Source organism: Numenius arquata, chromosome 5, assembly GCF_964106895.1.
Source record: "Numenius arquata chromosome 5, bNumArq3.hap1.1, whole genome shotgun sequence".
In the NCBI taxonomy this organism is placed as follows: Eukaryota; Metazoa; Chordata; class Aves; order Charadriiformes; family Scolopacidae; genus Numenius; species Numenius arquata.
Window position 1 is genome coordinate 8,147,190 of NC_133580.1, and position 23,518 is coordinate 8,170,707.

Sequence of the window (23,518 nt, forward strand, 5' to 3'; positions counted from 1 at the left end):
ACATGTCAAGCTGCCTGCTTCAGCTCTCTGGGCTCCCTTTGACTTGGGGCACAGCGTTACCAAGAGTGTTTTCTGTGGGAGGTGGGTTCGGGTTTTTGGCAACCTGCCGTGACTGTCAGTAAGTTAGCAGTCGTCCCTCCCAACCTGCCCCTTTCCAGGGGGTTGCCTGCACTGGTTCCTGCAGCCCGACTCAGCAGAGCATGTTCAGCCAGAGCCCTGACATCTGCACGCAGGAAAGGCTGGCAGGAGCAGACTGACAACACCTCCCACAGCTGATTGACCTTTAAAGAAAATACACATGGTTCTGGCACAGGGATGCCTGCTCCACGCTAGCAAATATTTACAGGCTCAGGCTCCTGATGATCTCAACATGCTATGTCAATCCACTTCCCTCCGCAGCCTGATTCACTCAGAAAGTGTTGACCTGTCTCCCGTCCTCTTACCTTTGACTATGCCTTGCGGAATCAGGGGTGTTTCTCAAGCAGAACTAAGAGGAGCAGGCACAGCACATCATGCTGCTGCCTGCAGGCAGGCCTTGCCTGTCACATGCAGTTTGACACCCCAAGTGCTCTTATGGGAATGTGAGACCATCCGCTACGATACAACTTGTTGGCAGACATAAATACCCATAAACAAAGTATCTGCTTTTTCTTTCCGCTATTTAGGTCTCAACTTTTTTTTTTCCACCCAATACAGCTGCACACAAATTATCTCCGTGTAACACATTTGCTGTGCAATCCCGTAGTGTTAGTTGTCCTATGGAAACAATTGCTTCTGGTTACTTGGTGCTGACATGACAAAGCACACACAGCATTGAAAGATGTGTTGCAGTGGCTGGAAAGATAATGCATGTGGCCTCAAAACGTGTCAGCAAATGTTAATGAGATTTGTGGCAATGCTGTTCATGAGCTTGTGTGGAAAAGAGATTTCTGGTGAGGGGCAGGGCTTTTTGCCTCTTACGGGAGCAACCCCAGGAAAACCTATCCTTGTCTGGGACAGCAGTAAGGAATCACCTAATTTGGATGGGCTGCTGCAGTGGCAACTGACTGTACCATATGGAAGAGATCTTGGAGACCTTGCTGTTCTCCACTGAGCTGTGATGAGCTCTACTCCACTAGAGTCAGTGTGGAGCAAAGGGCAGGGTCAAATTCCATTTCTGGCTCAAACTGTGTGTCTGTACTAAACCCACTTGCATCCAGATTCCTTTTCTTTATACCACAAAAAGTCATCTTTGGAAGACTTGAAGCAAGGAATTTGAAGAATATGCTGGGAAGTGGCCATTGGAATAGAGAGAAAACATTTAGAAAGAATTCTTCTTTTGTGATCATCCAAGTAATACCTATGAGTTACACAAAGGCTTTGTACGTAATCAATGCACAAGAGCAAAACTTGAAATAAAAGGGATCAGAGGCAATTAGTTATAAGGATTGCTTAGAAGTAGGCACAAAGGCAAATATACTGTTACCTTGGACCAATGCTAAATGTTCTGCTTAACATGTTGTTAGGATAGTCTTCCATTTTGTGAATGAAAACATATGCAGATGCATCAAAAATATTTTGATAGAGACATACAAAGAAATTTTTTAATTATTTAAAGTATATTGGATGTCTTATATCAAATGCCATATTAGTAGAATTCTTACATCCAGCTATCAAAAATTGAAAGTGTTAAATACTGTTATAAAATACTTACTATAAAAGTGTCATATATAATATTCATTACACATAAAAAAAGAAATCAGTATGTCTAAGTCAGTTTAATCACAACCATTATGAGGGCTAAAACCTTTTGCAATAAAATCCTAGTAAAATAAAATATTTAGCAGTGCTATATTTTCTCCTTTTTTTTTTTCTGCTCTTTCAGTCATCACATAAATGATGAGATTTTATTTTTGGTCAACAGTTAACACAGAATGTGATGTTTGACAAATGGCATAGAGTTGTTACTTAACCCTTGCATAGTGACATTCAACTTAGTTCATATATCAAGGAGCAATATAGATTTGTTCAAATGTGCTTAGTGTCCCCCATTGCCTGTGTAAATCCCTGCATGTCAGTGGACGTACATTGACTTTCCTCTGTGGAGCTTCCGGCCATACACTACCTGAAAAGATTTCGTAAAAACATAGATCCTGCCTTAATTACTGTATGAGCTCATTCTTAACTGCCAGCGTCTTTTTGCTTTCATCCCAACGCTAGTGTTGCTGTGTATTATGATCTGTCTACCTAGAAATTAAAGCTGAAAGATTTTCTTGATGGTGTCATTCCCATTTCAGCTGGAGAAGTTCGGCAAAGCAGTGAATTATGCTGATGCTGCCCTCTCCTTCATCGAGTGCGGGAACGCTATGGAGCGAGATCCATTAGAAGCTAAATCTCCATACACCATGTACTCAGAGACTGTGGAACTCATCAGGTTAATGTCCTTTCTGTGATCATTTTCATAATCTCATTTCAGTCATAATTAGAACCTGCTATGTTTTAAAAAATACCATTTCAACGTATTAATGATTTGTCCAAGGCATCTTCATCTCAGAAGTCATCATAATTAGTTCTTGCCATTTTATTAATGTCATGGAAAATTTATAATTGATGGACACTGCTTTTATAAATTATCCCCTTTAGAGGTTATAATGTGAGTGTTATAATTTGCAATATTCATAAAATTAAAATTGAAATGTAGTGGGTGGAAGTAAAGTATAGTAATTTCACTGTTTGGCAATGACACTTGTCTTTTAAAAGGTGTAGTTTTATAATTCAAAACATTAAAGTGAGTCTATCAGGATTTCTATTACAAACCCTGTTTTTAGAGGTTTATAACTTGGCTGTTAAAAAAAAAAAAGCTGAAACTTGGCACATAAGATCACAGCCAGAGAGGAAGCTTTCTGTATGTATTATATTAAAAAAGTATTTTTTTTTTGATGTTAAAGGAATGCAAACCAGCTGAATTAGTTTTAATACAGTTTTGTAGACTCGTAGGCTGGAATATGGATGAGAGTCTTTGCTTACTAATAAAATGTCAGAATTATTATTTTTAAATCTGCTACTGTTCCCTATAGCTGTTTCATAGTGTTGCTCCATAGAAATAATGGTCTCCTGAGTAACTAAGGGCTTGTTTGCTTTACTTGCACAAATTATCAAAGTGAAATCAAGCAGGATTAAATTTACCTGTAAATAGAACAACTGACTTTTTCCTCTTCACTGTGATGCACCTTTGCTTTCCCCCGTGTATGCTGGGAATATCACTATTAATGTCAGTGTAATTACTGGCAGTTTACACAAGGGAAAGAAAAGGAGGCAAATCAGGCCCTAAATGCTTGGTTTTTAATATGACAAAGGTGTTTTTTTAACATGCAGGATTTTAACATGCCAGATTAGCTATTAGGGACTGCCAAAAATAATGCATGTTTTACATTTTGAATAAGTAGGTATTTACATAATAAAATGTATCAAATCTTAAGAAGCTCTTACTCTCAGGTAAATAATACGCCTATTAAATATTTAAAGACATATTTTTACATTTTACATTTCATAAAGAGAAGAGGAATATCTAAAGAGATTACTCAACAAAATAATAATGTTCACTTAATGCTTGCGATCTAAGTTAAACCCTCAAGAGACTTAAGAAGAGGAGCCTCCTACCTCTGCTCCACTCTGCTGGAGCTCTTCCTGCACTCTCAGGGCACTTTGTGTACTGAACTACACAACTACACTTGTATGGCAGGATAAATTGTATTTAAAGAAATATACTTTAAAGAAGTGAGTGCTTCTTCATAGGAGCCCACATTTATTTTATTTTTAAGAAAACCACGTGGCAGGGTTGAAAATGTAGTTCCTCAATCCAGCAGTCTGTCTGTTCAGAAGCAGATGGACGAAAAATATTTGTTCATTCAAGAGCCACAACACGTGCACCAGTTAACTCGGAGGATGGCAGCTCTAGGAGTAGCTCACAGATGGGTGATACCTGCAGCTCCCCTCCACCCTACGCTGCTGGTGCTGGATGGAGTCAGCAGAGCGCATGGCTGCATCTCGGAGCAACCAGTGCTCACCAGCATACGAAGCCCTGCTGCCTTGCTCTTCCCAGCAGCTCCTGTATCAGCACAGTCCTGCTGCAGGCTACGTGGTAGATAGGCCTTGGCATTGAAGCAGTACCTGAACTGCTTTTGGATTGCTTTTTGAACTGCTTTTGCCTATGGAAGAATCTGGAGGACTTTGTTATAGTAGATCTCCAATTTCTAACCAGCTAAAGTCAGGTGAGATTAATTCCATCACCTGTCATAAAAGGCAGAGCTTAACACACCAACTCTTGTGTGCAGCATCTTGTAGGCAGCGAGAGAGAGACTGTTTTGCCCATTTAATTGCTGTCAGTGGTTAGACATGGAACAAGGGTGATTGCCCAGGTGAGCAGCAGGCTGGTACAGGTTCAATAAACTCCAGGGACAAATACACAATTCTTGTGGGCTACAATGAGTGCTGAATATACAAACCAAGTATGCGGCTGTGCATGCACACTTTCTCAATATGGCTCCTAATGTTAACATCATAGATTTTTACTGTGAGATAAGAAACAAAAGGAGATTTTTCTCCCTTTTATTCCTCCCTTCATCAGAGGCACCATGTTCCCCTTTTGCATTAGCTGTGTCTGCCCTGAGTATCTGCATCTGTTTGTGAAAGCAAGTGAAGCATCAAAGAGATTGGGAATATCTGATCTGACTGTCAAAGGTGTTTTAAGTTAATGGTAATGCTAAAATCCCTAACTTAAGATTGAAAATCCCAAAGAGACATATGTCTTGGTGTTTGATCAGATTCATCCAGTATGACTGGAACAACAATACCAAAGAGCAGGTGAGACGGGACATGGAGGAGGTACATCGGGTGGTGTGCTACATCTGCAAGCTGGGGGTTGATGGCGAGGGTGGTGGGAGGAAGGCAGAGCAAGGGCAGCACTGCCTGCCTGCACTCCATTACCTCCTTGTAAATGAGAACTCATCAAGACTGCCTGGATACCTTAAAACTTTCTTACGCAACGCTGAACCCTATTACTTATTCTAACACAAGTACCTGTGAAATTGCATTAGGGCTCAGAACAATGATTTTATGCGATGAATTGATTTTCAAGAGACTAAATGCATGGAATGGAGTGTGCTCAGTTAAAGAAAAAAAAAAAAGAGAGAGAGGAGGTAGGAATACTCAATCTTTGATCATCCAAATGCTGGACAGCAGCAATTAAAAAGAGAGTGAAGACCAAGTACACAAGACTCATAAATTAATGGACCCAAGAATTTAAAAACCTGTGAACATGACCTTTCCTGTGTTTAAAACCATTTTCTATGTAAAATATATTAAAAGCTTTGAAGAAGCATTTATGAGAAGGATTTTTAAGGTATTATTCAAGTCCAAATTATTATATGTAAAACCATATTATATATTACTCTACTCTTCAGTACATATAGGGCCAAGATCTTATGCTTCTGTCCAACACTCATCACAAATGTTTGCAGGACTCAGGCTAGATGGCTGGATATAATATCACTAATATGGCCCAGAAAATGGGTAGGTGATTTATTTTAGCCCTCCAGATTTTAAGTAGTGCCTTCTGTTGAATTTTACATTGATCTCATCTTTAGAGAACAACGTGACCATTAACTATTGCAGTTGGAGAAGAATATCTATGTGTGGCTGTTATTTTTCAGAGTGTCAATAGTATTCCTGGAAACATCTTAATTCTCACTATCTTCTCTCCTCACCTTTCTGACAAGGTATGCAATGAGACTCAAGAATTTCACTGGCTCTTCTGCCACAGAAGGGGACAAGAAATTAGCAGTTTTATGGTAAGTCCCATTGCGACAATGAGAGAAGCAGCTAAAATCTTAAGGACGACTTTAAAAGTACTGAATTACTTAAGCAGCTTACAGAAGATCATTATTCTTGTTTTCCATTAAACTATTAAAGGATAACTAATGGATTTCTTCAGCAGCTGACTAAACATTTATTCTTCTAATTTATACTCTTATCAAGATGGGATTTTAATGCTTTTGACCACTTTTTTTTCTTTCTCCATTTGCTTATGTTTCAAAATCTAACCTTACAACAGAAACTGCAAAATATAGGTCAGCTTTTTTTTTTTTTTTACAGTTTATAGGTTTCATTAAGCAGTGGAATTAACATGATCCTTTCCTAATTACCACAGCTACCGATGCTTATCACTTCTCTACTTGAGAATGTTTAAACTAAAGAAGGACCATGCTATGAAGTACTCCAGATCTCTGATGGAATATTTTAAGGTAATCTTTATTCTGTTTAATTTATTGATATGAAATGAAATTCATACCAGCACTGAGAGCTCTCACAAGTACAACTGCGTGACTTAAAAGTTCCACATTTAACCTCTCCCCTGGGAAATGCAGGCAGAATGGCTGCCAGGGAGTGGGGACAGAAGTGATTCAGGGGATTTTTGGATTAGTCACTTGATTCGAAGGACCATACTCAGTAATTCTACTAAAATAACATTATTCTCAACACCATGTAATGTTTATGCAAGTTTCTGTAAAGGAAACTGTTTCTTTCAAGATTTCAATGTGCAAGTGATTATGAACTGACCCCCAGTGAACCATAATAAAGCAATTATTTAGCCTTTAGTTAGTTAAATTTAGATTTTAAATTCAGTGAGATTTGCTGAAGCTTATTGCAGACTTGGAGATTTCTCCTTTATTTCTGTGGAACTCCAAATTGACTTATCTACATCGTGAAAGTTTACCTTTACCTCAAATCAAGTGCAGATCAGCTGATTGTCATGATTCAGTGATGTTTTCCTTTACCTTGTCAAACGCTGTTTACCCAGTGTAAGAATGACAAGTCCTCACGGTTCCAAAATTAAGGGCAAAACAGAATCTTTCTTCAGCTCTTCCAGGGTTTTGATATTTATATTTTACTGGTTAATGCTGTTTGAAGCATACATTAATTCTTGTAGTTTATTACTACATATTATTCTATAATTATGTAATTATACTGGTTTGTCAGCCCATCAGTCTTTTTTTGTTGTTTTTTTTCAGCCTCTGTGAATTTGTTCCAGGCTTTGACATATTAGTACTGCAAACCAGTACAGCTTTTAACATTGCATCTTTAATATTTTCATGTAAATGGTGATAAAATGCTCATTCTGTTACTCCAGCACTACTCCAGCACTATCATGCTAGCAACCACCACATAGTCCTGACTTCCTTGGTGTCCTCTGTGTGCGCATGTGTATCTTTGTAAATTTAGTAATGTTACTCCTGATCTTCTGCTTAAATTGAGGCTCCCTTGAAGACATTAGGAGTGCCTCTGTTCTACTCGCAAAGTTCTCAGTCAGGGATTTGCACAACAAATTAAATTTGAACTAGACACATTTATAGCCTCAGCATTTTCATGAAGTGTATTCCATCTACTTCAGATTTTATCCAGGATGAATGTAGATTGCATCTTAAAAAAAAAGGTTATTAGATCATTTGATAAACTTTTTCTGCAGAGAGTAATGATTTCTTAAAAAAAAAAAAAAAAACAGGTGCCAGGGGGGATTCTCTCCTCCCTTGAAGCCACTTCACTTTCTCTACCTGTGCAAATAAGTACAATGAAGAACATATTACTACTACTCCCACCATAAGACCATTTTACTGCATCTGCACAGAGAAAATGTCTTTTAATGTAAGTGAAAATAAGGGAAAAAAATTAAAATGTAATAAAATAGACAAAACAGAAATGCTGGTTTCAGGCACCCAGTTGAAGCTGAGTATTTCAGCTAATGTTACTGTGTGTATGCTATGGGCACTGGGACTTACTTGCTAGAAGTGGTGTTTGAGTGTATACAGATTATATGTGCAGGATCTTTTTGTGGTAAAGGCATAGGAGGAGAAAAGAAAAGAATGGGAGCTATTAGCTACGTATTAGTTTTGTGTTGCTGCACAATGTGCTCTGTGTTCACTAGCAAGAATCTGTAATACAAATGAAATAGCTTAACTATTTTAATAGAGTTGTTATTCAAAATTTTGCACAATTTTAACTGTGAAAAGCAGCCCACTGTTTACAGCAGAGCTGGAGAGGAATTTTCTGGCAGAATTGTTTTTTATATTTTTCTTCACAAATGCCACTTTGTCCAAATTGAAACCATTTGTGGACAGAACTGGTGCTGATTAATTTCCAATTAAAAGTTTCAAATTTTTGACATTTCAAAACAGAAAATAACCATTTAATCATAAAAGTAGTTTTGAAATTTAGAGACAACTTGGAGTAAAATATAACTAAAATGATAAATGTTTAAAATTGAAGTCAAACTTTTTAAGATCAGCAAAAGTGGCATCCTTTGACGCATTTCACCTAAAAGTGAAAGTTTGAGGAATATTTTTTGGTTTTGAAAATGTGTTGTCAGTGGTCATTGCGGAAAAAATCTAAATATTTTCATTGTCAAATAACTACTTCCAATCGAGATCTAGTCTTAATCTTGACATTTTTCTGGAGAATTTGTCTCCAGATACTGTCGGGAACAATCCCCAGACAGTAGAAACTAACGTCAAAGCTGCTTTTTCATCCCTGGAGACTTTTCAGGGGAGTTTAGAATCTTCCTCCTTCTTACATATGAGTGGGTGGCAAAAATACACACTGCATGTGCTCTGTACTGCAAAACGCTGCAGTTCATGCTCACATCCTTAATAAAGCACAGTGGTACGCTGTATAGCAACAAACAGGCAAGGCCAGCATCATGGTTTGGGCAGTGTTTTCTGCTTTGGTCAATACTGTTTGGCAAGTTTAGCTGTGTTTTGGAAGTGAAGGGTAGGATTTTGCTCTCAGAGTCAGCTGCATGACCTTGGGCCATGCCCTAGGCTTCTTTGTGCTCCACTGAATCTCTGTGACTCACATCCAAAATAGCGATTGCAGTAACCAGATGAATCCTGTAACAATGACAGTAACGCTTTGCAGAGAACTTGTAAAATTTGATTGAATTTTCACTGTGCGTTCTGACTTCTTTGCAAGGGAGCTCAGAGTGATTGTTTTCAGAAAGCACACATAGATAGCTTCAGCCCTGCTACTACCACTTTTTATGGGAACTAAGTAAGATACCGCCTAGTCTGAGCACGACTGGAAAAATCTGGGCTTTATTGTTGCTGGGCAATCTTTTTGTACAGGGCTGTACAAGGTGCTACACAGACGTGAAAGGCAGAATGAGTAAGCAGGTAAGGAAAGTCAATTTGTGCAAATAAAATACATAAAAACAAGGGCATTAAAGCAAATCCTTATTAGAAGTTTTATTGCTACTACTGTCTCAATCCCAAGCCACCCTCCCTAGCAACTTGGGAGGGATTAATTTCATTAAGGCATCAATCCAAATCCTTTTTGTTTCTTATTAAAAGATTGCAGGTCCCCTTAAAGATAAGAAGTCATTTGCACTCTGAAGAACTTACTTTGTAGAGTAAGTTTCAGTGGTAATTAAACCACTTCTTTGTGAACTACATCTGCTTTTACTGGAACTTTACTGTATTCCCTCTTTCATCAAGTGACTTTCAAGCTACTGGTTGGAACCTACCAATCATCCACCAGACATTTAATGATGGGAGTGATGTGCAGAGGTTTTCTGCTACATGCAGTGTAGCTCTTGCAACGAAAACAGGGCATGTTGAACCTTGTGTCATCAGTATTCATGTACTTGTGTCACTTTTATTTACATTTTGGTTTTGTACTTACAGAACTCTTCAAAAGCCTCACAGGCCCCCTCACCTTGGGGCGGAAATGGAAAGTGAGTATTTTCTGCTGAGTACTTCTGTCTAGGAACAAGTGGTTCCAAGGGGGGGGAGGTTTTGGTGCCTCTACAGGCAAAGGACAGGTCCTGACTCAGTGGTTTGGGAGGTACAGGTATGTTTCAGATATGTAGAAGGTAGAAAATGTTCTTCTGTGCTATGGAATTGATCTTACAGCCTTGGGCTTGTGGGGGTGAGGGGCTCCCGCTGGGCTAAATCAGGTACCCATGTGAGCCGTCTGGTGTGGGTGAGAAGGAAGAGCTGAAACACACCTTTATCTTTGTGCAAAGCCTCCTTTAAGTCTAAAATCAGCCGTGGTGGGTCTATGCTGAATTCTTTGACAGTTTCCTTCTCAAGCCAAATGAAGGCCATAAAAATATCTGTTAATTAGCTAGCAAGTACCATGTCATTTCAGGAAGCCAAAGTAAAGTTAACCTTCATTGCAATGATTTTTCAATGATTCGTTCAGTAATGAAAGACCAATGAATATTTCATTGATATATGGTAAGTGCTGTTTAATAAAACTGAAGGCATAATAGTGGTGAAAATGTGAAGGCACTTAGTCAACCAATTATCAGTGGCTTTATACGAACGTTAAAATGCCCTCACCTCAGATGGGAAGTCAGGGTAATGCAGTTATGATCTGCTGCAGACTGAAGGTGCATTGCTGCTGCAGCCTTGCCTTTATCTTGCGATGTCTATTGCCACCCACACACATTTCGTCTGCTCCTTTCTCCTGGTCATGCATACAGATACAGGTAAAACAAAGGACAAGGACTTTACCTTTCTGTCCTTCTTTATTTGAGTAGGCTGAATACTAGGTGAAAACAATTATCGTTAATGGTTTCTTTCTAGTGGTTCATAAGAAGGAATGACTATTAGACACTCCAAGGGAACAAAGTAATAAAGCTGTAAAAGGAGTTGAAGTTTAGCACACGAAGAATTGAAGTTCTCAAACAGACTTTGTTCTGAATTAGTGCAAAACCAAAAATTCCAACATTTTGCTTGAAGGAAATACTTTGGGGTATATATACATATAAATATATACACACACACCCCAAATACACAAAATTAATTTGAATATGTGTGTGTATATAGATATTTAAGTACAGATTATAACACAAACTAAAGTGATGAAGTAGGAAATCACTTTAAATAAAAACCAAAAAGATATTTTAACATTGGAAAAGCAACTACTAAATTAAATTATTCAATATGTGCTAGTTTTTCAAGGCATTTAAATGTCAGTGAAACCTTGTATTGCAGTAAAAGTACAGTAAGTTTTACATGAAGTTTTAGTGCTGAAATAGACCACTGAAGCATTATACCTCTTTTGTTCCTTAAGGGGTGGCCTATACCTAAAAATTTCATGGAACGGAAGTTATTCTTTTATTCCTGTCCTATAATAGACCCCTGTGAAGTGTGTGCTCTGCAGGTGATGACATCTCCCTTGCTATTTAAAGGAGTTGATTAGGTGCCCAGGATTTAGAATCAGTGGGTTTTGACTGGAGGAGAAAATTCTTGTCTGGCCACAACGTAGGCAGCAGAAACCCAGCATTCAGGTCAGCATCACTTCTAACATAGCACCCAGCTGATTGGTCTCTTCCCACTAACTTTGGAGATAAGGAAGTAAAGCTCTGAAAGTGCACATCTCTGTCTTTTATTCAGAGAAGGAAGCACTTGACAAGTAAGAATGACTGAATATGACAAGACTGTGTTGTAACAGTGTTATTATGACACCTGTGACCCAACACTCAAAGTCCACACTCAAGTCTTCTGTCTGAAGTCTCAGAAGAAAAGCTCACCAGCTGGCTCAGAGTTGCTGTATATCTCAGGTGTCTATTGGTAGCCCCAAGGATTGTCACAGGCCTGGTGCTGCCACTGGCAGTGTGCGTTCTGCCTTCCCAGGGCCACTCTCTCTACAGTTTCCTCTTATTCCCCCGCAAATTTGTACCAGATGGGAAGTCGCACACCACAGAGGAGAGACCAAACACCATCAGGGTATGGCACCACCGGAGATGGATCAGCAGCCTGGTTCAGAATGGGGAGACAGCAGGGTGTTCTTAACCTTTTTTTGGACAAAGCAAAACTTATCTATTGCCATGAAGTGTAGTCTGCTCAGGATCTCAAACCTTCAAAAATCACAGCTTGGCTTACTGGAATTTTTGGCCACCGTTGTTTGAAAGGGTTGTGAACCTCTGCAAAGTTGGCCTGAGTTCCAGGCTGGCAATGAAACAAATTTTCCCTGGTTTCATTACAGAAATGTTTCCCACCTCTAGCGACAGAAAGCACAAAATAGAGAGATTTAATAGACTCACCACAGTAATAATGGCTGTGCACAACAGGGTAAATCCAATGAACAATGTGCTTTATTTGGCAGAAGTGCGTCAGCTTGTTGTAAGTGGCTCTAACAAAATACTCCTGGTCTCCTCAGATACTTATGATTTTTAACTGCTCCCAAACCTAATCTAGTATAGTTCAGCTCTTCTGTGCATTAAAGACACCGTGGTGTGTCAAGTAACCAGGATGTTTTGAGACTTAAAAAACCCAACACATTTGTGCCATAGGATATGCTTAAACTCTAACACATAAGCTGTGTAAAAAGCTACTGGCTGCTGAATTAACATGGTCTCTAGCTCTGGAAAAAGAATGTATCAGAGGAGCCTGTTGTTGAGCACAGGTAATAGCAGGACACTGCTGGAAAATCTGCAGCAAAAGCTGTTGTCATAAATGCTTTTCAGCCCAAGGCTGTGCCGTGGTGGCAGTCTGTCCTACAGCACCTGCAAGGTACCAGCACAGTAGGTCTGTGTCCCCACCCCATGTTCAGGACCATTGACGGTGGCTTGTAAAGCCAAGAGGAGAAGCCTTTCTACCCTGGGATTTGGGTCAGGCCCACAATGAGTCTGAGTGAGCTTGATGCTGTTGCACAGCTGAGGCATCAGTGGCCGCCTGTCAAGAGAGGGGTTGCAACATCCCCATCCAGAGAGTTTTGGTGTCTTTGCTTCATGCAGAGAGTGCCGGGAGCATCTCAGCCCTGCGTTTCAAGTGTATTCCACAGCAAATCGAATGCATTTGTTTAGGTAAGTGGTTCCAAATGGGGGCAAGAGAAGAGGTTTTTGGAACCCTTAATCTTGTTCACTGAAACAAATTTTCAAAGAGAATAGCTGTACGTGAGCGTTCAGTGCTGCATAGCTCTAAACATGAGCTTGCTGTGCTGACCTCCGCGCTGCCTGCAGCCAGCAGGTGATGCCTAATTGCTGGTGTTAGAATTAAAGGAAAATCTATATTAGTACATTAGTGCTGCACTAAGTAGGTAACTTAAAACACTGCTCTGTACAAAACTGTGCAGATGAACTGTAGGCAATTAGAAACAAATCTCCATAGCCAGTCTTAAAGAATCCTATAGAGATATTCATAATCCTGCAGTACCCTCAGCTCCTAATACTGCTCTGCAGGGTGCTTTTAAGACTTACACTTTACTTATTGTGGTGACTGTATTTGGAGCAAACTGTCATTGTGGTTACCACAAAATGCTTTGATAATAAGCCAATATTGCACATTGAGTGTTTTCTAACTGCCATTGCAGCTTCTGGCAGCAGGTAGAAAAATCATTACAGCTATGAGATACTTCTTTCTCTGAAAGATTGCTCTATTTTTATGATAGATTTTTTTTTTTTTTTAAATAACGGGTTCATTTGTAGGGAGAATTAAATCCCTTTTTATTTTCAACCATTCCCAGTTTATAAGCTCTCCTTTCTCATAAAACCAGGAGATACTACTGCACATCCTCCCCTGACTGGGGTGCAGAGTTTAGTTTTTTGAGTGCATTTAGGATGGCAATGAAGTGCGTGTAAGTGAACTCATTCTCCCTTTACCTCTTGCAGGAGCACAGAAACGCCATCGCCCATGTCCCTGAGCCCGTCCCCTGTCAGCTCTGCTGGAAGCAGCGCAGGTACCACCGGCTCCTCCTTGGCAGGGACCATCACCATCCCTCAGCGCATCCACCACATGGCTGCGAGCCACGTCAACATCACCAACAACGTCCTGCGGAGCTACGAGCACTGGGACATGGCTGACAAGCTGACTAAGGAGAACAAAGGTGCTTCTTCCTTGTCCCCTTTGGCTCATCAACTTTAGCTTTCTTTCTGTTCTCGTAGGCGTTGTTGGGAATTGGACCCAGAACCATCGCATCTAAGAGCACAACTGTGACAGCTTGAGCAAACAGACTAAATCTGCTTGCTGGTCACTGTAGCCAATGTGTATCTTCTCTTGTCAAGCACAGGGGGGGATGTGTAACACACGCTGAACATGGGTTATCAGAGCAGCTGGCAAATAATTTAGCAAACATGAGCCCCAAGTGATGAGAGCTTTTGAGTCTGCAAATTCGTTCACAGTTTCGGCTTCTCATAGAGCACCGAGGTTATTTTCGTACTGCTCTGTCAACTGGTTTAAGACTATTAAAATCCTAGCTAGGATAATAAGCAAACATTAGATTTTATGTTTATGCAGGGAGTCTGATTAGGAGATGTCCACTGAAAGCCATGACCTTGACTCTCCTATGGTTAGATGGCAAATCTGCTTGTTTATACCTAACAACAAAATGTAAGCCTTCACCACAGTCGCTTCAAAGGAGTTTTGGCAAGCAGTTTGTGACTGGGTTATATCGAGTCCAGTGGAGTGGCTGAGATGTAACTAAAGGACAAATTTGGCCTATCGTTGGCCAGCCATGAGCTTCCCTGTGAAAATATAATTATGCAGATTCCAGCTTTGGGCTTACACAAATCATTGACAAAGCTTTCTTTGACACTAGAGTTGCAGAGCCTAACTGGGAAATATTCTCATCATGAATTGGCTCATTCTCTTAAATTATACTGAGATTTCAGATGGCTGACTTTTCCTGACAAATGTGCTCGCTGTATGCAGTTTGATCTTACTCCCATTAATGTCAGTGGCAAATTTCCACTGATTTAGAGAAACTAAGCTTGAGATTTATAGAGTTTTATGTCTGAATGGTGGGTCGTAATGATCTATCCCTGGATGAGGAACAATAATAGAAGTTCTGTCCAGTCCTCCCCACTGCTTCTTGTCTTTGTTCGCGTTGGTTAATTTAGTAGCAGTGCAGTCATTTTGGATTTTTTCCATAGCTGCATCCATTTTCACAAAATGTGAAAGTGATTCCCTGTCAAATGTACTGCAGAATGTTACAGTGGGAATGCAGAAGGATGCTCTGATGGGAGAAAGAGATGGCGATAATCTTGTAATTAGCCCTGTGTGTTGTGGAGTTGTTAAATGTTCTACTTGGTATTGAATCAAAATAGCTTAGGCATTCAGCCAGCAGACAGAAAATGTACCCAGCCACTGCTGTTATCAGTCCTAGAGCTGGATGAGAAAAAACCTGCTGACTCTTTTTCTGCATTTCCCCCCCCTGCACACTTCTTTGTTCTCTTTTTGATTTACGATCAAATAAACGCAATTCTGCAAAGCCATATAGGAATAATCTTTATTCAGATGAGCAGTCCCTTTGACTTTAGTGGGACTGGATGCATGAATAAGGGTTTCTCACATGAGCAAGACATCTAGGGTTGTGCCCTGTTCTTTCATATCTTGTTTCACAAACTGCAGCCATGTTACAGGGAATGGAAAGTTTGTGTTACTTCAAATTTCATTTAAGTATTGTAAACCATTGGAGAGAGATCAGAATTTCATATGTGCTATAGCGTGTCTGTCTTTACATTTTGTCTGGAAAGATACCTCATTTCTAATTAAATACTCAATTTAAAGTTGCATGCTTAAACACAATTAAACTGCAATTTGAAAAATTCATGGTGTAACAAAAAAGTATGTAAGAACTGCTGTGGTACTCTGCAGGCCTTCATTATATCACATGATGGATTCCATTTACAGAAGGATATATTTAAGACAGTTTGACGGGAGAAATGTGGCGTTTCGTGAAACCTAGCTGTAATTATTTTAGTAGATGTCATCTGCACCTCTCAAATAATTCAAAACCACCTCTATCTTGCTGGCTGGGACAGGACTCCTCCCTTTCCCCATAGCTGTCTCTAATCCGCCTTTGCCAGCTGGACTGGCCGTTGCCCAGGCTCTGGTACACTGGCGTGTGGACTGTGAGCCAAAAAATGCCCCATGACAGCAAGCAGGGTAGGTGCAAACCCCAGCTCTGCCTTGAGTCCCAGGTAAAGGACAGATCTCTTGGCCTCTCTCTCAGGGCTTTGGGCAGTCAGTTCATCATAAATGAGATTTACACCCCCCTTTCCTTGAAACAAGAATAGTCTCAAAACCAAACAAACACAAACCCAAAAAGAAACACGCATTTAAGATAAACATGAATTTTCTTTAAAAAAAACCCAACAAAACAGATCCAGTCACTATTTTCTTTCTTCTTTCTTCTTTTTTTTTTTTTTTTTTTTTTTTTGTGGTCAGCTCTCATTGTTTCTGTTGTCTTCTGAATCACAGGGTGTGTCTTGCCCAAGAACATGTCCCTGATGAGCTAATAGAGATGGGTATAAAAATGTGGCCACATCATTGTAATGTCTCATAGCCCTTACCTCTGAGTCCTACTGCTGTTATAGGTGTTTCTTAGGTCATGCCCATGCAGACACAAGAGATTTCTTCCACATTGTAGGGTCTGTGCAGCCTCCCCTTGTCCACGGCTGTCAGCTTAGGTTTTGTGCTCCTCTGAGTATGCCTGCACACTCCCAGTTTGGACTTGACTCATGTCCAGCTGGCTCAGAGCAGGAGACAGAAGCCGTTCTTATCAGCCTGACAAAAGATGTGTCATTAAAATAAAAAGGCATAGCCAGAGGGAGATCAGCAGAACTGTGACCCGCCAAGCTGATCTGGTTTGAAAAGGAAAGCGGGAACATACTGCCGTGTAGCTCTGGTTGAATTTCCCCTGGTCGGTAGAGTTTAGAGTGTATGGGAGAATAGATGGAGTTTGTTATAAACTCTGCATATGTAGCAGGCCAGGCTAAACCACAGACTTCCCAAAGCCAACCCACGGGCTGCTTTGTTTGGATCACCTAGAGAGTTGTTCACCATTTATAACATCAAACTCTCAGCTGACTTTATGAAATCAGGTAATTTTTTTAAGCTACCAAAGACAGCAGCACTTTTTCTCTACAGTAGAAAACTATCAGCTCTGTAGTGACAAAGGCCTGCTCTTTCATGTATAGATTTAATAAGTGGCTTCAGTGCCTGTAGCTTTTTCAAGAAATGCTAAACTGAAATTAGGCTTAAAGGTGAATTCTCAGTGTTTAAAGCAATTATTATTAATCTGAGCCTAGAATGAGATCCCTAGAATGCAAGCAAGACAGTGCATTATTTCACTTCCAAATGTATTGATTTTAGACTGGAAGAGGGGAATAAAAGACAGAGGAAGGAAGATTAAAAGTAACTGCTGGCTGCAGCATCTTAACGCAACTGGTGATAGCCCTAAGCTTTCATTATGCTTGCCTCCAGCCAAATCACTTTGTGCTGTGATACTGCTGTAGCTCCCAAGCTGACCAGGGTCAGGCTGTCAATACTTGGATAGAAGACCTCAAAGCAGCACTTACTTGCTGAAGAAAGTACTGATAATGATTTTGTACCCATCATCTGCTCTCCCGAACTGCAGCCAGTACAGCATTAGCTGGCTGAGTGCCGCACACCGGATTTTAGATAGGGTGAGAATGTAAGGGCTCAGCCACAAGTTTTTGTGATTGTCGGTTGTTATCTGAGCTCTGAGGGGCTTTAACTGAGAGTGGGCTCCCACTCGCCTAAATATAGTGTAACTGTTGTATATGTGGGAATGCCTGTGCCCCAGTGAGCAAAGAGACAAGCTGTGGGAGAACAGAGGACACAATCCAGTTCTCCATTGAAAGCAATTAGGAAAGGTCCGTTGGGCCTAACAGGATTAGTCTTTCACTGAAAGTGCGTCTAACACATGGCATGAAGTAAACTGGTGTGTTGCTTCCTAACTGTGGCTCTCTGTTTAGTGACCTCATGTTAACCCTTCCCAACGCCAGATCCCAGTGGCCTTACCCGTCTTTTCTTTCCCCTCGTCTCCTAGATGCTATTTTCCTGCTGTTCCCTCTCTCCTCTTCCTTCTCCCCTCCCACCCCACACTCATCCTCTGGGCCTGCAGCTGGAGCAGGATGAGCAGAGGGCCAAAACTGCTGCAATGGCAGGAACAGAAATTGGAAGGTGGGGAAAAGAGTAAGCAACGTCCTCTGCAAGATCCAGACTAGTTCTTCCTGCCCGGGAGAGGGTACAACATAGAAAAGGAAATGTCACGGTTCATTGCCAGCTGTTTGAATCATGCAGTCAGCAAACTTAGGCTCAAAGAACTGAAAGTGCAGATCATCAGAGGTAAAGGAAGACTACTGGCAACCATTTATAGCATGTTGTGATTGACTTCCAGCACGGATGATCTGATTTGTTCTGTTTAATTATATTGTTGCCTTTGTTTAAATTCTTTCCTACTGACCATGTGCTCAACGTCTTGAGAACTGACTAATTGCACTGCTGCTACTGAGTGGGAAATCATGGTAATACATGTATTTTTGTACCATTGCCTGAAACAGTACTGACTTCTGTTTCTTGTGTGTTGCAGAATTCTTTGTTGACCTGGACTCAGTGATGGGACCCTTAACACAACACAGCAGTATGACCAATCTGGTTCGTTATGTTCGCCAAGGACTCCACTGGCTCCGCATTGAGGCTCATTTGTTGTAGTGACTGCTGCCCCGTTCATTACATCCCCATTCTTCTACCTCTACCAGCGCAGAGACGATCACTGGTGGAACTCCACTCATTTCTGGAAGTTTATTCATGTAACTTCATTTTTATTGCCTTTTTTAATATCCTATCTATTGGAAGTAGAAGTCACCATAAATGGAACTTATGACTCAAGAGCAGTATGTGTTGTACCATCTAATAATTTTCAACAATTTTCTATGCCTTGTGTCTCCTGGATCCTGCCATCCTTATGTGCTTTATGGAACGGTACATTCCCTGCAGTATTGTTTTAAGTCCATGCTGCCTTCAAGTGAAAACAAAAAAGCACTTTGAGAAGATATGGATTCCTGAGAAATAGTACAAAGCGTCTTAAATATTTGAGGGTATATATGAGAAGTCCCTTCTGAAATAAATTAGTAGAAGTTATAGCTATTCGTTCAAAATCGTCTTCTGAACCTGAACCAAGCTTTTCGGCACTTAATTCTGGCATCGTTACCTGACACAGTACATTCCTAAGATTTCATACTTCCTATAGGCTTAATCTCTAAAAGAGAACATTGAATATCTTACAGGTAAATAATGTAAGATCACCAAAGGTGTTAAGAGGTAAAAGGTTGAAGGAATGCCTCATTAAAGAACGATGACACACTATGCAATGAGGTTTTGATATTCCATTCTTCCTGTTTATTGTTGGCTTAATAATTTCAGTAGGCAGCAGAATTTATTGCAGTTTTTAGGCAATTTCAAAATATTAGCTTTCATAGTCTTTTCTACCATTCCTGTACTAAATCTGTGAATTTTCTTTCAGTTTTACTGTTTAGTCTCAAACAAATACTCATCCAAGATTCTTCTTCATAGAACAATCTCTCCTTGCATAGTGACTCAGTGAAAGCAGATTTTAATGGGACCGCTGCACTCTAAGCATTGATATTGTATGTAAAAGTCCATTAATAAGTGTATGCAGATTCTTCATGAAACTCTCTAGAAGTTTAACTAACCAGCTACTGTTGAAACATTATAATTCCATGTGGCATCAATTTTCACCTGTTTGTTCATTTCAGAGCGTTAGAAACGAACAGTATTATCTTGCTATCTTGAAAACAATGTCAAATTAAATAAAATCACCAGATTTACCCAAAAGCAATATAACATTTGTTTAATAATGGCCACGAATACTTCAGTCAGATTACCTATTTTCCAAACTCTGCATCTGTTTACCCATGCTGTCATGTTTTGGACCATTCCTCTAATGCGTGAATAATAATGAGACAATTCAGATAGAATTTCAAAGCAATTGTGAATAAATTACACCATTTCACATTTGCTCTTTCCTCTTCTTTTTTTCCCCGTTATAAACTGCACTGCTCTTCTGGTGCTGCTGCAAGAAGCGCTGGTGCATGAAACAAAACAAAATGAATTTATATCAATAATTCACAAGACTTTAAATGGTCTCATCTCATTCTTGATATAGCGCCTGCATACCTTACTGAACTGTAAATTCCATTTCTATAAACAGAAAATGCTCATAGCAATGTAAATATTATTCTGTCTCATCTCATTGAAATAATACAATATGTGTATTAAATGCCATCCAGATATTAGTTAATTGCAATTACCTTCTGCTATATAATCCTGTATATCCTTTAATCTGGTGAGTTATTGGATTCTACTCACTGGGTTGTGACCAGATAAATAGGACAAATTTGCATTTAAAAGGTTCAGGCTCATATGATTTTTAGAGCAGGCCTTGGATATTTGCAATAAGAGCAGTTTAAGGACTCTGCCCAATGCACATTAAAGACAAATATTACTGTAGCTGTTGTATATTAACTCCCTGTAGTACTGCCTTTTCTTAAAAATCAATAATTCCTAATATTTTGTTCCACTAGACTATATTGTAAATTTAGCCAAAGTGCATCATTAGAGAAATCATCCAGTTTAGGGTTGTCTGCAAAGGACATTTGCAGAACATGCACATCCTGTATTATCTGCACATTCCTGTTCCTGAAGTGGTCGATACTCTCTTATCTGTTCTCTGAGGGTTTCGGTAACACGGCTGAAACGTGAATCTGACAGCATTTGTCACGCTGATTCTGGCCCCGGTAGCTAATGAATAAAACCACAACAGTGAGAACTATTAAGAAATGTAGATGAAAGGTGGTTGTTGGGTTTTTTTTTTTAAGAAAAGGAAAACAAAACACTTGCAGTATTTTTTTTTTATTTTTTTGAACAGGGTGAGTACTTAGATGAAGTACTGTTGGGGGGTTTTGTTAAGCCAGAGTTTTCCATTCTTTTTGCAAGATCTCACTAATGAGATTCAGTAACTATTTAGTCTAATTAAGTGCATTGTCATCGCTTGTTCCTTTAATGTAGACTGAAATCCTAGACTTCCATGCATTTATGAAGGATAGATATGTCTTGAAATACAATCTTCTGACACAAGACTGTTCAAAGAGTCAGCTGCAGTCACTCGGTGATGACAATGTATTATCTTTCCCCTGTTGCTTGCAGTAAACACTCCTATCTCTAAATTTACCCCGTGTTCACAATCTTTTGCTTAAACAGCTTAAGGAATTAGCCCACCTGATTTTGTATCCTGTGACTTAGTTTGAAATGTATGCTGAATCAATGGCATGATTATAATAAGTCCAGCAGTCAAGTCTAGGATCACAAGCCAACTTACTATTTAGCAGTCTTGTTTCAAAAGCGGCTTAGAAACAAATTAAATATGGAGAGTGAATTACCGTCTTATCCCTGGGGATGATGCTTCTTTTGGGTTAGTTATTAAGGATTATTGCACTTTTACAGGCACTATATTCATCTCATTTCAAATGCCAACATGTCATCTTTGTGGAATCATTTTACCCCTTAAAATATTACTTCCAGCAGAGTTAATCAAATGAGATTGTTTGTTTGTTTCAATCCATGGAGAAGCAGTGTGTGTTTGCTTGGGCATTTGCTATGTCTGCTCTTAACACTGCCCACTTCAGGCATTCAAACTCATGAACCAAGCACCAAAAATTACAAGATTGGCTTCAAATCATGGGTTGGTTTGGTGTTTTTTTATAAATAAACTTTTTTGGTTCCTATTTTGCCTTCTGGATACTGAGCTCTGAGACTGATTTCATGACACATTTTCAGGCATTTTTCAAGCATGCCGAGGGCCAGAAACTACACATTTGTTTTTAATAGTGATAAACTGGGACAGTGATGTCTCTCGATTTCTGCAGCTGGGATTTAAGAAGGTCACCAAGCTTCATAAAAAATTGCCAGAGCTGACAAGACTGTCATTTGTGTCCCATTCTTCAGGTTTGGAGCAATATCAATAGTTCAGCAGTGAAGGGATCACGCCAGTAAAAGGGCTAAACACAAGCATTTGGGAGCTCCATCAGTACGAGATCCAAGGGAGCAAAGCCCCAAGTGCTCAAGCGAGGCATTTACATAGCTCTTAACCTCCATGGCAAGAGCAGCAGCAGGTCTTAAGTGAAGTATTTGACAACGTGCAGGCAGAATATCCTGCTCTGAGTGCAGTATCTCAAGCCATGCGATGTGTGGTGGGTCCTGGAGAGCGGGGATCAAAGGGAAAGCCTGAGATGATGCATCCCACATGGGCCGTGTTCCCCTAGACCATGTCCCGTTGGTCACTGATCTCAGCTATGCTCCTGTGGCTCCTTTCAAAGGACGAATCACTCTTCCCACACATAGCAAACTAAGAGTATAAACGGTTCACACTGAGTTTGGATAGCTGGGTTTGGCCAACTATTTGTGCTTTTTATTTCATTTTATTTCATTTTGTCTTAACTTTATTTTTTAAGTCATTCTGATTTAGCTTACAGCCTTTTTTGTTGATAATGTTGGTGGCAACTTTCACAGCTTGCTTCTTATAGCTTAATTTTGCTTTTTCTTACATGGTCTTTGGACTTTTAATCATTTAAATACACTCTCTGTGGTTATATTGTCTCATTTATAAATGACCTCCAGGTCCTGTTGATATCAGTGTGGGGTTTTTTTAAGAATAAAGATCGAGATCTTTATTCCTCCTAAAGAAACGAAGTCTGAGAAATTGAATCTGGACCTTAATTTCTATGCTTTGTTAATTTCACAGATTTTACAGTGTTCTTCCATTATAACAGTTTAGATTCACTGACCAGTTTTTAGGTACTTTGGAAGAAATGTTTTCATTTCATTTTTATCAGTATTTAATGCTGTCTAAATCCAAGTATTAGTTTTGTGAGGGCATTTAAAATATAGCAAAAACAAGGCTGTTAAGGATTCTGATTTAGGTATTAATATACTACTTTGAGCTCAGGAGAAACCTCACTACACACAGTATTGAAGCGCGCACGTGTGTGAGTGTGTTTGTACACATATGTATGGGTTTGGATGTGGATTTGCAGCAGAAAGTCCTTGCTCAGTACTTTGTAGCCCAGGAAAAAAGATGCAGTAGCTGTAAGGAGAAAACACTCTAACCACTGCTGAGTGGTAGCAGAGTTATTAAAGTGTTCCTTCGTAGTTTGTCATCTTGGTCCTGTGGTCCCTGAAGTCAGTATCAGAACTGAACGTGCCGTCAACATTTTGTTTTTCAGAAGATTAACTCATTTGCAATAGACCAGTGTCTTGAAATTTTAAGAAGGGCAAAATATTTCACAAGTCACCAAAGAAAATCGATTTATCCTTTGGAACCCAGTGTAGGAATGTCCTGTATTTGGGCAGGCCCCCAGACCGAGGTGTCATTGCAAAGGGCCTTTGCTTCTCGCAGCATCTCCCCAACCTCACTGCAGTGCTCTGGGAGTGAGGCATAGGGGAGGAGGATGAGAAACCAGCTCACTGTCCTTATGACATCTTCCAGCTTTATTTTACTTACTATTTTATAAATACAAATAAAACAAGTCTTGTTAATGTTGGGAGGGCTCAATTCCTCTACTTTTAATACTCCTCCTGGACTTCCATGACAACCAGACCACTATACACAGCAATGCCTGTGGGCATTCTGTGTTGTCTAATGAGACATATATATA

At 39.8% G+C, this 23,518-nt stretch overlaps 1 protein-coding gene across 1 annotated transcript in view; it reads left to right on the forward strand.

The window, feature by feature from the left end:
* AFF2 (ALF transcription elongation factor 2) overlaps positions 1 to 21,588 on the forward strand; it is a 260,919-nt gene extending 239,331 nt beyond the window's left edge. The window contains exons 16-21 of the mRNA XM_074147510.1: positions 2,277 to 2,413; positions 5,757 to 5,828; positions 6,188 to 6,281; positions 9,714 to 9,763; positions 13,649 to 13,863; positions 18,376 to 21,588. Coding sequence (XP_074003611.1) covers positions 2,277 to 2,413; positions 5,757 to 5,828; positions 6,188 to 6,281; positions 9,714 to 9,763; positions 13,649 to 13,863; positions 18,376 to 18,497 — 690 coding nt within the window. The 3' untranslated portion in view covers positions 18,498 to 21,588. The remainder of the gene's footprint in view (positions 1 to 2,276; positions 2,414 to 5,756; positions 5,829 to 6,187; positions 6,282 to 9,713; positions 9,764 to 13,648; positions 13,864 to 18,375) is intronic.
* Positions 21,589 to 23,518: the final 1,930 nt, after the last annotated feature.